The sequence below is a fragment of the Oppia nitens genome, unplaced genomic scaffold (genome assembly GCF_028296485.1).
Source record: "Oppia nitens isolate AA-2021 unplaced genomic scaffold, nextdenovo-longstitch-racon4-pilon3 scaffold3_pilon_pilon_pilon, whole genome shotgun sequence".
Lineage (NCBI taxonomy): Eukaryota > Metazoa > Arthropoda > Arachnida > Sarcoptiformes > Oppiidae > Oppia > Oppia nitens.
Genome location: NW_026533221.1, coordinates 4,392,784 through 4,407,893, shown reverse-complemented (window position 1 = coordinate 4,407,893; position 15,110 = coordinate 4,392,784). Strand labels below are relative to the sequence as shown.

General features: G+C 24.8%; 3 protein-coding genes across 4 annotated transcripts; 1 reads left to right on the top strand and 2 right to left on the bottom strand.

Moving 5' to 3' along the window:
• Positions 1–90: 90 nt before the first annotated feature.
• Positions 91–6,039, bottom strand: LOC128957414 (basigin-like). Its single transcript, XM_054303163.1, has 11 exons — positions 5,960–6,039; positions 5,332–5,767; positions 5,052–5,221; positions 4,867–4,980; positions 4,583–4,768; positions 1,920–2,031; positions 1,753–1,857; positions 1,623–1,690; positions 1,198–1,539; positions 995–1,124; positions 91–931 (listed from the first exon to the last, which is right to left on the bottom strand). The coding sequence occupies exons 1-11, from the start codon at positions 6,036–6,038 to the stop codon at positions 874–876; spliced, it is 1,800 nt and encodes a 599-aa protein (XP_054159138.1). The 5' UTR covers position 6,039; the 3' UTR covers positions 91–873.
• Positions 6,040–8,910: 2,871 nt separating this feature from the next.
• LOC128957307 (guanine nucleotide-binding protein subunit beta-5-like) lies at positions 8,911–11,050 on the top strand. 2 transcript variants are annotated; one of them, XM_054303046.1, is made up of 9 exons: positions 8,911–9,152; positions 9,305–9,483; positions 9,558–9,634; positions 9,719–9,845; positions 9,903–10,046; positions 10,129–10,269; positions 10,330–10,426; positions 10,518–10,684; positions 10,753–11,050. In XM_054303046.1, exons 1-9 carry the CDS (start codon positions 9,002–9,004, stop codon positions 10,762–10,764), a joined length of 1,095 nt encoding a protein of 364 aa, XP_054159021.1. In that variant the 5' UTR covers positions 8,911–9,001; the 3' UTR covers positions 10,765–11,050. The 2 variants fall into 2 exon arrangements, with proteins under 2 accessions (XP_054159021.1, XP_054159020.1); XM_054303045.1 differs by having other exon boundaries at positions 10,836–11,049.
• A 682-nt stretch (positions 11,051–11,732) lies between these two features.
• LOC128958921 (tyrosine-protein kinase CSK-like) lies at positions 11,733–14,210 on the bottom strand. Its single transcript, XM_054304883.1, has 7 exons — positions 14,073–14,210; positions 13,903–14,010; positions 13,689–13,847; positions 13,453–13,614; positions 12,712–13,364; positions 12,564–12,627; positions 11,733–12,506 (listed from the first exon to the last, which is right to left on the bottom strand). The coding sequence occupies exons 1-7, from the start codon at positions 14,106–14,108 to the stop codon at positions 12,330–12,332; spliced, it is 1,359 nt and encodes a 452-aa protein (XP_054160858.1). The 5' UTR covers positions 14,109–14,210; the 3' UTR covers positions 11,733–12,329.
• Positions 14,211–15,110: the final 900 nt, after the last annotated feature.

The following is a 15,110-nucleotide window of genomic DNA, read 5'->3' as shown; positions in this document are numbered from 1 at the left end:
ATTTGTAAATTATGTTTAAATCCCATAAAATAAACCAATATTACTTACAGTAGTAGATAAATAAATTTATAGTATATTTTATGATAAGAAATTAAACGTTTATTAATATTATATTTTTTATTTTAATAAGTCTATGATTACAAAAGATTAAAATGTTGGCAAAATTAAAACAATCAACAATAGTATTATAATGTATATTATAACTTATAATTACAAATAAATGGTATGTTTGGTAAGTTTAATCTCGCATTTGTTAATAATATGTACCGTAAGTTGTTTTTATATATACCGTAATTATTATATCCTATCAATTAATTGCTTATACGGCTATAATATGTAAATAATTGTAAAATTGATTTCATAATTAAAAACGATTTTTTGTGAAAATTAAAAGAGAATTATATTTACTTTTGACTAACAAATCAAAGGCCTAGACTATAGTTATGATTGCACTTAAATTGCACTTTAATTTATTAAATATTAAATCTGCTTTTCATTGACATTATGCACAACAAGACTGTCAATGACTCTGAGAGCATATATAATAACACAGAAATTGTTTAAATAATGAAATGAAACGATATTTTTTTGACTATAAGTAAACACTTTATAGTCTAAAAAACAAATTTATATAAATTTTATATACTGTATAATTGTCAAAAATGAGAGGCAAAGTTGAATAAGTCAAATGTATTAATATTGTAAATTACAATCAAGTCTAGAGGACATGTGAGAGCATATAATGGATAGTAATTTAAGTAATAATAATAAGAATATTAATAATAAATTCATAACTATATAAAGTAATTAAAACAACTAAAGATATATCACTAAAATATAATTGAATCACTAAATTATAAATTGTTTGACTAATTATTTTCGTTGTCTCACATCTTGTGATTTACTAGACGTTCTGTCTTGAGTTGCCTTCCTATATGTCACATAAAATCAGAAATTTCAATAAAAATGATCAGAATATATATTATGATCTTACGGTTCAGTGTTGTCGTCCGAGTCATCGAAATCAGGTTTGATTCTTCGTTTTTCATAAATGAATATAATTGTGCAAAGAATTACCACTTCGGCCACTATTCCCAAGAATGGCCACAAAGCGCCCAATTTATCTGTTTTTATCAATCAATTAGCAGTTAATAACATATAATTTGAGTATTAAATATATAATTGATTTGTATATACCTTTAACACGAAGTAAAATAGTGTTATTAAAAGTGGTGACACCGTTATCAGCAATACAGACATAATAGAATCGATCCGAAGGAATCACTTTTGAAATGGTTAACAAAGAAGATGTAACATTGAATTCTTTGATTTGTATTCTCTCTGATTTGCCAATTGATTGCATTTCTTTATTTAAATGATCATGCTCATTTTCATTATACTTATACCACATAACACCCGCGTCTCTATTATAATCACTAATTATTTCACATTTTAGTTCAAACTTTTGTCCCTCAATAATATTTGCCGACTTGTAATTGGTTTTCTGAAATTCCTCGAAAGGATACAGATATGGCTTAGCTATAGAAATGAAATAAAAATATTTTGACACAAAAAAAGATAAAATTTATCGATAAATAGTGACAATTGAATGAATTGCATACCTCTGACAATAATTATTAAGAACTGTTGTTCATCACTTGGATTAGTACACCTCCAGTTACCGATATCACTGTTCACACAAATCACATACAATTAATATCAATATAAATATATAAATCAAACTAAACGTACACTTTATTGCCTTTTGAGATAATCAATGAATGGTCTCTTTCATCAATTTTCATACGTTTCTTGTCTTCTTCGTCAAAGTCCTCATAGTTTATGCCGTCTTTAGACCTAATGATTGACAAATACAAGTGATATTTACAGATAATTGGTTGCTGTCTATCAATGCAAACCATTTCCAACTGATAATAACAGGTCGTCCTTCGGAATCGGTATAATTGCAGCCAAGTATTAGCTCCCGATTCTCGGCCAAAATGAGCGGTGACTGACCATTGACCGGCCGATCTGTACAAATCAAAGACACATATATATCATTAGGTCTTGTAATTGAAAGTTAGTCTTCATTTCATTTACTTTCTCTTTTATTTTGGTCATCACTTTGTATACAATTAATTAACAACAATATAATTGTCGATATAATCAACATTTTATGAAAATAATTGTTATTTAAATACAATTTCAAACAATTATTGATTAAAATTGAGACCATTTTCTTTGATTGAATCAAATCAATCACTTAATTATGTTTACAATTATATACAATAATCCAAATGATTGCAAATTGCAATCAATTGTAAAAATAATTTAATTATATTTCCAAATACAGTATATTATTATTATTATTATTAATATTATTATTATTACAATTAGTAAGCAATATATGATTGAAATGATAATATTGTTTACACTATAATAATAGTTAAGACAATAAATGAGTTTTAATGCATAACTAATTGCTATTATTTAATAAAGCAATTAATAAATGAATTATAAGTTAAAACTCTATTTTAGAGTCAAATCGGTGTTCAAAGCATTCAATGAATATTAGATTTTGAGAACCGAAGCGATCGAACATAAAAACGCTATTGATTTTTGAGTCCAACACTAGACATGCTATACATTAAAGTCACATATAGTGTGTCCGACCCAACCCTAACATAGACTATATTAATATATTAATATTATATACAGTATATATTTATGTATAGAATATTAAAAATAAAATAAAAACTCAATAAATGCCCTTGATCATCTAATATAATGTTTTAACAAATTATATCTATATTTATTTCTTAATCTAATACATGTATTCATGTACTGTATTAACGTTTTGATCAATTTTTATGTTAAGTCAATAATAATGTTATTTTAATATTTTATCATTAAATTCAAATATTCTGAATTAAATACATTAAATACAATAAATTAATCTTTTAATTATCACTTTATAATAAAACTCCAGTAGTATTCAATCAAATAAATATACACAGTTTTTATCAATATTGAAAATGCAATGTTTTTACACTTGATAATTAATATTATTATTAAATCATTACTATTACTAAATATTATTATTATGAAATTATTAACAAATACAGTATATATCTAACTATTGTATATAATAATAACTATTAATAATTTTTAAATAGAATTATTTATGATAAATAAACTAATAATTAATACAAAATTTTTGGATTATTTATGATGATATGTAACCATAACTTTGTATTACTCTATTTATATGACATTCGCTGTATTCATGAGATGATTCAATGAAAAGCTATATTCATATATTATTATTAATAAACAGTATTATTATAATTATTATTCAGACGTTATTTTAAACACGATATTAAATACTGAACATATATTGTATAAGTTATATATACATTATATAAATTATTTTTGACTGGTATTAACAATTATATAAAAAATTAGTTTTAAAAATCAATATTTATGCGCTTTTATCTAATTATTGCTATCAATATAAACTTATTAATATAATATCTTAAATCATTTTATTTATCATATAATCTGTTGTCTAATATAGTAAATTATATTTATTATGTTTGATGTAAAATAATTATTGAATTATTAATGAATGTTTGAATTACTGGATAATAAAATCACAATAACATAAACTAATTATATTCGTATAATAATACTATAATAACATATTATTAAATACATATTTACTTAACTAATAAAATTTATGATATTGAAATAAAAGTTAATTACTTATACACAATATATTCCTATTCTAGTTACAAAACTATACAACAATGTATATTATTATAAATTATTGTATTATTATAGTAATATTTTTAGAGTAGTGAATACTAATGGATATAATTATAATTGTTTTTTGTTTTTATTTAATATTTTAACTGATTTAAAAAATAATTCTCTCATAATTTAAATTACAATTAATATGTATATTACTATTTGAATATTATAATTTATATATTACTACCGGTATAAACAGTATATTAAGTCAGAAATAAAGATATTTTATATAAAATATTAAAAAATGCAAGAAATATAAATATTAAAAAAGAGTTTATCAATAAATCAATGATACATTGATTAAATAAAACATCTAATGTTATATATTGTAAAACTTAAATCATTTTGTTTTGCAATATTGAGGCCATAAATTATCAAAAATTGTTTGATTATATGTAAAATGTCATTTTATGTTGATATCAATTAATTACTTATTTTTATCGCATACAGTATAATTAAATAAAAATTATTAACTTATATTAATAATATGTGAAATAAACAGTAAATCTTAAATAAAAATAAATTGAAAAATTATAAGTTTGATAAAAATATATTTATAAATTAACTTATGATTAAATATTTAGTAATAAAATAATTAATCTAAAAAATTTGCTAATAATGTACTGTATTATAAGTTAATTTGTCAAACTAAATGTTTATTATTCATATAAATATAGTATTATATATATATATTTATATTTTATATTACTGTATAATCAAAAGTCAAAAGTGCAGAAAATACAAAAATTATAATAAATAAGTGACTGACCTCTAACTGTAATAATAACAGATCTCTCATCTTCACTGAATCTATTATTTACAACACAAGTGTATGAATTTGTATGCAATTGAGTGGCATTTCTAACCACAAGTACGGCATCGGGATGTGAGTCAGTATTTGGCTTAATCTCGATTCCCAACTCAGATAACTTGATTGAACTTATTTTTTCATTTCCTTAAAACAAAAATAAATTTGCATAAATAGATTGAAATTTGTATATAATTTTGTATAATAATCTGTTATAAAAATATGAATATATCCAAGAATAGTACCGATAAGCCAATGTATTTTTCCGACCGGATAACCTGTATAATTGCACTGTAATGTGAATGGACGGCCTAACATGACATTTTGAGACCGTGTAAAGGGTTTTATCCTAATGGGTGCTATTGATAACATTGATAAACATTAACATTAATATTTAATAAATTGAATAGTCATTAAATTATAGGAGTACCTCTAAGTTGTATGATTTGTCCAAATTGTGAACCACCCAACTGTGATATGGTCTCAGCCCTACACATGTAATCTCCGGCATCGACAGCACTCGTGGCGTTCCTTATAATTAGTTGTGTTTTTTCAACAGTCCTTCTTTCATCATTCACTATATTTATGTTATTTTTATACCTATTCAATGCCAATACCAATTGAATAAATAATTATTAATCGATAATAAACCATATTTTTAATAATAATAAATTAGAAGAACTTGTGGTAACATATAATGATGTAATTACCAGAAAAATTCGGTGTCTTGTGTGGTGTCATACAGTAGCGGACACTTCAAAGTAATTGTTGTGTAATCCTCTTTGATTTCATTGAACAGTATATCAGCTGTGGTTGAAGTCTCCTCCGTATTAGGAATGGGTTCAGAGGTAATGACACTAATTTGATGATAAGATCGACTAAAACTATTGCATCGGTAGTAACCCGAGTCTTGTGCGCTGGCATTGGACACATTGATGACCTCAATTCTGGTCATTTCAATGCCTATTTTATTAGTATAACTAAATCGTTTGGATTCACCGGTAGGTAATTCATTTTTAGTCCACCTGGGTGCTTTAAACTTTGACATTTGACACATTATTTCAAATGTCTGTCCTTCAGTCACATACTTTGGCCCGTAATAGACAACATCATTGCTTTTCATCCATTCTTGAGTCAATACATTGTCTGTTTAAATTAATGGTAAAAAAACATTATAATAATTTATCGCCAATAAGTTTTTAAAAATATAATTATAGATTTAAAATAATTTAAATATTTGAAATTGCTCGATTCTTTTTTTTATAAAAAACAATAAATCTTAGTTTTATTGCTTAAATAATTACAAGTAATTTGTATTAACAAAAATAATTTGCTCACCCGATAAATAAATAGTAATAAAATTTAAGAAAAATAAAAATGAGTAAAACATTTTAAGTAATAACAGGTAAAACTTCATTTTGATCTTTCAATATGAATGATCACATCATTACTTGTATTATATATGAATAATGATTACAACAAATAAAAAATTTTCTCAACAAATTTATGGCATATTTTTTTCAATGTAATGATATCATACATTTTTTATAACAATACTTATAATATTAATATATTATAATTATATACTGTCAGACAAACAGAAAAAAATTAAATTAAAGATTATTGTATTTTGAAGCCCAATATGTTTTACGCATTCAAAAGTAATGCATCGATGAATTTCAGTTTTTAAAAGTAAAATATTTTTTGTCTAAACTTATTATAATATACAACGAGTAGTGCAGTTGTCGCACAAGTCATGGTATAGTAGATGTGCTAATTTGGGACAACCGTTCCTCTCTGTACTCCTTATCTTAAAATAACTTTCAATGAGAATTAGCTAAAGAAAGTTAATTGCATTGTTTAATGTTAAACACATACAGACATATAGTATGCTTACGTTTCATACATATGGCAATTATGGCTCTAAAACAAAATTATTGTAAATTTTTAGATATTTTATGTCTTAACAAAATAAAGTATTATAACTTAATCTAGTTTTTTGACAAATTTATAATTATTTTAAATATTAATATATCAATTTCAATAAATTTAAAATTTTACATTAATATAATTTTCAATTAAATTTATATTTAGACATATTGGCCATAATAGAAACATAAATATTCAAGATCAAATATTAAATCAATAATATATTTATAAATAAACTAAATTATTTATAAAATATTACATGTTTGATCTTTCAATTTGATCTGATTTTTATTTATAAACATTGTGAACATTATGAACATTATTATTAAAATTTATATATATATAATATAAAGTATAAATTATATATATAATCAATTAATAAATTATATGATAAAATGTCATAAATAAATAATACATAACAACATACACTACCAATAGTCGATAATACAATAAATAAAAATTTGAAATTAATAATAATTCTTTATTTATCAAAAGTCATATAATATAAATTAATCTCAAAACTTAAATAAAAAATCATTTAAACAGAATATATTAAAATAAAATACTATAATATATTGTGTGTTAAAACAATAATGTTATGTCATTACTGTACATACAATTTAATATTATTTTAGTATAAAACTACTCTATAAGCTTCTATTATTAACTTTTTTACATTTTATTTATTCAAATTAAATTATATTATAAATACTATATATAAAATTTATATATTTTATATGCTTTATAAATATATTATTGCAAATTAGACATGAAAATATAAATTAAACTTAATAAATATCTATTTTATTAAAATAGACTCAATAAACAATTTAAAATATTAAAAAATATATTTAATTTTATAGTTATAGTGTATAATGATTTCAACATTAAATAACACTTACGGGATTGCAAATAATTAATAAGTGAATCATAAAAACCCGTTAAACCATAAAATTAATGTTGGTTATTATTTTTATTACTTTATTTTTTATACAAAAATATTTATAATGAGTATATTTTGTCATTACATGCATTATTTATACAATATAATACAACAATTTTTGCAAAAATTATAAAAACAATTTTATTTATTAATTAATTAAATACATTTAGTAAATGAAATAGTAAATAAAATTTTAACATTTAATAGTAATAGTAAATAACAAATATTTTTTGTGTTTTTTAATTTCCGATACATTTTTAAAATAAATATCTCTTCCTTTATTGACATAATGTTATTAAAAACTAATGCACAATATATTAATATATATTAAATATTAATAAATACAATATAAAACATTACATAATATAAATTATTTATATATTAAAAAAATTAAAGAAATTTTTCAAAGCAATTCATAAAATTTTTGTTTTTTAATTATAATTACTTATAATTAGATTTATAATATCGTATACAAATTTTTATATTACTTAATCATTTTAATCACTTCACAAGAAACACATTTTAAATAATATATTATACGAATACAAATCAATAACTAATTGAAAATTTTGTATTTAAAAATTTGTTTTAAAATAAAATTATAATTTTTCATTAATATATTGATATAACAAACAAATTGAAAATCAAAGTTCAAATATAAGATGTTGTTATAAATTGATTTAAATTAATTACAAAATTAATGTAAAATTCGATAAAAAAGAGACAAAATATAGCCTAAAATTGAAATATTTATTAAATGACTGAAATGTTATTGAATGTTAAGGTCAGGCAATGAGGGCAAGTGGTCTTCGGGGAGATTGACTTCATTGACAGCACATATATCTCACAAACACCTACTCCTATATGTTATGCAAAAAATATTTTTTTTTTGGACAAATACTCATAATATTCATAATATAATAATTATATTTATTAATGTAAACATAAATTAAATAGATATTTATATCTACATTACTGTTTATATAGATATATTAACTGTATAATTGTAAATATTATTATATAATATAATAAATTGGAGACATTAATATTAATAAATTATTTTCTTAAGTAAATAATATGTTTTTGGGTGGGGTTTGGGTTTAAGAAAATTCATATATATATATATATTTGAAATATAAAAGTAAAATTAATGAATATGCCATCTAATTATATTACTAATTATAAGTTGTATAAAAATAAATAATTGAAAAAATTAAAGAATATCTTTGATTGAATCCATAAAAATATGTGTCAATTGAAATGAAGTAATGGTTGTTTACAATAGTAATGTAGTGTAGATGAGGGCGATGTTAGGCAAAAACGATCGCTTCTCTATGTAATTGCTATATATTTGCAAATATATATTATATATCACATATGAGATGTTTAGGAGAAACTCTTGCGCATCGATAGCAATGGTGTTTGTAGTCATATCTATGGATAACAATTGTGAGATTCAGTCACTTCAGTGTTAATGTTATGTGAGGTCAGCGCTTATGACGGTCTGAATGAGACATAAGATGGCGAACGATGGCAACGAAGGAGAAAATCTTTCGAAAAATGATTTCACGGAAGAAAGCATTGAATCGCTTCGTAAAGAAGTCGAGCGATTAAAGACACGTCTGGAAGAAGAGCGCAAAAAGCTTAATGATGTCACTTGTATGCCATTTCCTTATTCATTATACACATACACACCGTTTCCACCATTCCTTACTAATCATGACTTTCCATCATTTTTCGATACCTAACTAACTAAACAATTAGTCATGTCTTTTATATGATAACTAATTAACTGAAAATATCATTTTCAGTTTCCTCTGCAGCCGAACGGTTAGACAATGTATTTAATTTAAATATAAAACCCCGTCGAGTATTGAAAGGACATCAGGGAAAGGTATTGTGTTGCGACTGGTCCTATGATAACAGACATATCGTCAGTTCATCACAAGACGGAAAGCTCATCATTTGGGACGCATTCACCACAAATAAGGTGACACATATTTTTGATGACACAACTATCTGTATGACTAATATTTGTCTTATTTAAATAAAATGTATAATCAGGAACACGCCATAACAATGCCAACCACATGGGTTATGGCCTGTGCCTACGGTCCTTCCGGTAATCTGGTTGCCTGTGGGTTAGTACTACTAATAATTAAATCATATTAATAATTAAAATTGATATCATATTAATTACTAATTCATGTAAAATATTCAATCAGGGGTTTGGACAATAAAGTTACTGTTTATCCACTCTATGTTGAAGAAGATGTTGCGACCAAAAAGAAAAATGTTGGGACACATACATCCTATATGTCCTGTTGTTTATTTCCAGGAACTGACCAACAAGTATGACAGTGTTTAATCAAATATATTAATCATTAATTACCATCAATTGTTTCGCAGATATTGACAGGAAGTGGTGATAGTACCTGTGCGCTCTGGGATGTCGAGTGCGCGTCACTCATACAGAGTTTTCATGGACACAGCGGTGACGTTATGGCAATAGATCTTTCGTCATCAGAGACGGGAAACACATTTGTTTCAGCGGTAATTAATATCACTTATACACAGACACACAGACATTATTATTATAAGATCTTAATTATTAAATGTATTGATATGTAATTAGGGCTGTGATAGAACTGCATTAATATGGGATCTCCGAAATGGTCAGTGCGTCCAGTCTTTTGAAGGACACGACGCAGACATTAATTCTGTCAAATATTATCCGAGTGGTGACGCCATTGCCACTGCCTCTGATGACGCAACCGTACGGACAATATATATAAACTAATACCAAGTATTAAATTAATAATATATTTTCTTTTAGTGCCGTTTATTTGATTTAAGAGCCGATAGAGAAGTAGCCATATATTCAAAACAGAGCATAATTTTTGGTGTAAATTCTGTAGATTTTTCAATAAGTGGTAAGACTTTTATCAATTTTTCTGTTTATATCTTAAATACATCGCATATTATAATATAAATAACATAAATTTATATTTAACTAAATAACAGGTCGACTACTGTTTGCCGGTTATAACGATTATACAGTCAATGTTTGGGATACATTAAAATGCTGTCGACTCTGTATTCTTTATGGTCACGAAAATAGAGTGACAAGTGTTAAGACATCACCCGATGGAACAGCTCTATCGACATGCAGTTGGGATTTTAATCTAAGGGTATGAAAAACAGTTACCTAAAATTAATAGGCAATTGATTTTAATTGATGTTTTACTTGTATTAACAGGTGTGGGCCTGATTTATACTTAACATTAGTTTGTGAAATATATTAAAATAAGTTTAGGATTGTTTGCTGACTTTCTCACATAGTTTCGACCACTGGTTCGACTATAAGAACCCAATTAGTTGATAACGGATCTCATCTCACGGTATAATCTCTCTTCAAGATTACTGATATATTGCGACAACTAATTTGGTCACAAAATATGCGGTCTGTTAATGTGCCGATCGATCCATAAAAAACAGTGAGAAAAACAATTGATTAAAAAAAATACTTCTATGCATTCATTAATTCAATTCGTCAAACAAAAACAAAATCATTGAAAGATTAGATGATTTAATTATATTGTTATCTCTGGTTATTGTTGTGAAACAAACTCTCAGATCTGATACACGTTTTGTTGACAGAAAATAGCTATCGTTAGTCTATTTTAATATAACGATACCATTGAGTGAGTAATTTCTTTTAAAAAATGATCAAATGGGACCATAATTATCAATTGTATTAAGATTTTAATGTAAACTCTATTAAATATTAACTTAAAAAATATTAAATAATAAGTTTATGAAAAAAAATCACAAATTATTAAAAAATTTCAAGTATGTTATAAAGTGAATTAATTTCTATAAATTATTATTAATATAATTAATTATTATTATTATTATTATAAAATAGTTTATAATAGCACTTAAAATAAATACAAATTTAAATTATACATTGGTTTTAAATGAAATCAATGAATTAAACAACGAATTATTTGTTCATTTTTATAGACAAAAAAAAAATTAAATAACTAATGATCTCATAAATAAAAAATAATTGATTTCTAATAAATAATGTATAATTTAAATTACTGTACAATTATTAAAGTGCTATTAAATTAATAAATATTAAATAAATGATTCAGTAAAAATTGGTTAATTCAAGAGACAACACTTTGTGTCTAATGATTTAAAATTTGTTACTAAAAATGGCTCATTTTTTGTTACTAAAAAAATTCATATATTAAATAATGACACAAATTAAAACAAAAAATATAGATATCATCTCAAAAATAGGGAATGAATTTGAAAAATGTTTGTTTGTGTAAAATTAAGGCACAAAAATCACAAATGTCATATAATATAGTCAACAAAAAACCTACAATTAATACTTTTAAAAACCATTAATATATTAGTATTAATTTGTTTCTATTAAAAAAAAAAAAAACATCAGCTCTAACATCTATACAGTATCTTTCCGTCTCAACAAATCTACCGGTGCTGTATTATAAATTGGAAATAACTCAAAAAACCCCATTTTTAAAAAATGGATGACTAATTAATAATGGATATGAGAGGTGTATTTTTTATGGCCAATACATTTCTAGCCAACAAACTTTGATAATACTTGGGGAACACTTCATAATGTGTGTGTGTTTTACATTAAATGATACCAAATTAAATAATAAATTAAAATTACTATACAAATATATATAACTTATATGACTTAAAACGGCTATTCAAAAATTATTTTCCAAATCTTACAATTCATTAATTTTTTTACAATATATACCCAAAATAAAACATCAAATATTATATATTCTAAACGGTTAGTGTTTTTAAATGATCCAATTTTTTAAACACAGTGGCAAATGTTGGTCTCTTATCGGGATCCAAATCCCACGAATGTTTCATTATCTCATAAATCTCTACCGGACAGCCTTCAGGCGCTTCCATTCGATAACCTTTTTCCACGTGCTTTACAACATCAGCCAATGGCTGTAAAAATAATTTTTAATTAGTTTATTAAATAATTTTTTAATGTATTTAACTTACAATTCTAGGATAGGGTACTCTTCCAAATGAATATATTTCCCACAATAATATACCAAAACTCCACCTGATTTTAAAAAAACCATATTATATTGTAAACTATTTTTTGTTTTGTTAAACAATAATAAATATATAATCATTGATGTCATACATATCGGATTTGTTTGAAAATTTGTTGTGCCGAAGAGCCTCGGGTGCCGTCCATTTGATGGGAAACTTTCCGCCTTCCAGATTGAATGTCTCATCTCTAGCTAAACCAAAATCACAAACTTTTGCGATACAGTCTTCAGAAATGAGGACATTCCTTGCAGCCAAATCTCTGTGCACCACATGTTTTGACTCTAAATAACTCATTCCGGCACAAGTATCAGTGGCAAAGTTTATTTGATCTTTTTTGGTGACGTGATGTCGGCCTCTAGACCTCAGATAATCAACGAGTGAACCTTTGGCCATAAATTCAGTGACCAAACAAATGGATGGTCCATCAAACACAACACCCAAAAGTTGGACTAAATTTTTATGCCTCAATGATGTCATAAGACTGGCTTCAGTTAGAAAATCTTGTGCGGCTTTACTCGAATCCTTTAATTTCTTGACAGCGACTTTCTGTCCTCTCAATGATCCCAATAATACGTCACCGAACTCTCCTTTTCCAAGAATCTCTCCGAGTTTTAAGTCATGCATTTTGATGACCCAACCGGCGGCTTCAAACGCTTTCGAGTCCACAGAAAACTCAAAATTTCCATTTTTTGGAACTGACACCCGAAGCGTTGTACATAAACCATCCGCGTCGGCGATATAATGCTAATAAATAAATAATAAATAAATAAATATATAAATATATAATACAAATATAAATTATTTTAGTAAAATGTTAGCAAATTTTATTTACATCTACGAGTTGCGACAGATTTTCAAAGTACTCTTCTTCATCAATGGTTAACTTATTATCTTTATAAATGACTCTATAGTGTTCAACCCGATTGTTATAACAAACACATAGTGTATAATCTCCGGGAAAGTTAGTACTTTCTCTGACCAGAAATAGTCCGTCCTTTTAATTTACATAAATTACAAAATTAGTTAAAATTATTTGAAAAAACATAAATCACTTAATAATGAGAATACTTCTCGCGGCTGAAGTAGTGTCTCAGCCTCTTCTCTTGTGATCTTTCCGTGAAACCAATGCATTGCATTCAACTTGACTTCAGATCTTTTTTGTATATAATTTGCGGGAATCAGTCCTTCCTTACCATTGACATGTCTGGCTCTGTACCAGTTCGGGTCCTAATCATTAAAAACCATTAATTAGTTGAAATAACTATCAGATGTTAAAGCATACTCTTGTCTGGTTTGTAATCGTCAGAATGTCTCCCTTTTCAAAGGACAGATCTTCATCAGCTTTACCACTGAACCGATATCGGGCCACAACCTCAGTGCCAATCGGCCACTAATTTGTTTGCAAACAATTTGTCAGATTAACAGAGTTGTGACCCAAACATCAAAACATACCCCTCTGGATGTGATTCTTTCGTCACTCATTACCATAACGTTATAATAAACAATCAATTATTAATAAAATCATCAATAGTTTCAAAATACAGTAATTTGTTTGGATTTCAAGTGATGATTGAGTTGACATTAAAATTATATTATAAATATATCTATATATCAAATATATATACAAAACTATTATATTATGTTTATATGAAACTGTAGTTCAATACAAATATCACTGAATATGCAAAAAGTGTTATTAATAGTAATATTTATCAAAATAAGTTCACATAAGCCTTATGTAAATAATTTGTTGTCATTTATTATAAAATTTTAGCTAAATTTTATGTATTGACTATCAATCACTTTAATAATAAAAAATTCATATAAAAATTGTAATCAATTTGTTATTAATACGTATAATAATTACAAATAAATAAAATATTAAATATATTGCTATAAATGGGTTGAATTTGATTCACAATTAGTTGATTGATATTTCATAGGACTCTATAATAATATAATTATTGAAAATATTTTTACAAAATATTTGTTGTAAAAGATATATATATACGGTATATATATATATATATATATATATATATATAATTGATTGTCTATTGCATAGAGTTTTGAATACACTATTAATCGATGTTATGGTATATATCAGTGGATCAGTTGATCACCACATGTTAACACAAATTGCAATACATATATACAAAGTTTAGTCAATTGTGGGACCAATTGAGGTGATGTTGTCATCCAATAGGCATATGTGTACACAAATGATTGACAAAACACATGTAATGTAAATATTGAGTCATAAATAGCTTATTATTTTACGAAAATTATTTGTTATAATAAATATATTTATTATTATTATTATATGAAAAGCTATTTATTTGAATGTTTTAACTATTAATGGCTTTACTTTAAATTGATGTTAAAATGTGAGGAAAAAAGTGAGACACAAAACAATGTATAACACTATATATATAATTGAGTTAATGAGTCAAACAATGTGTGTATTATAGTGAGTGAGTGAGTGATTGA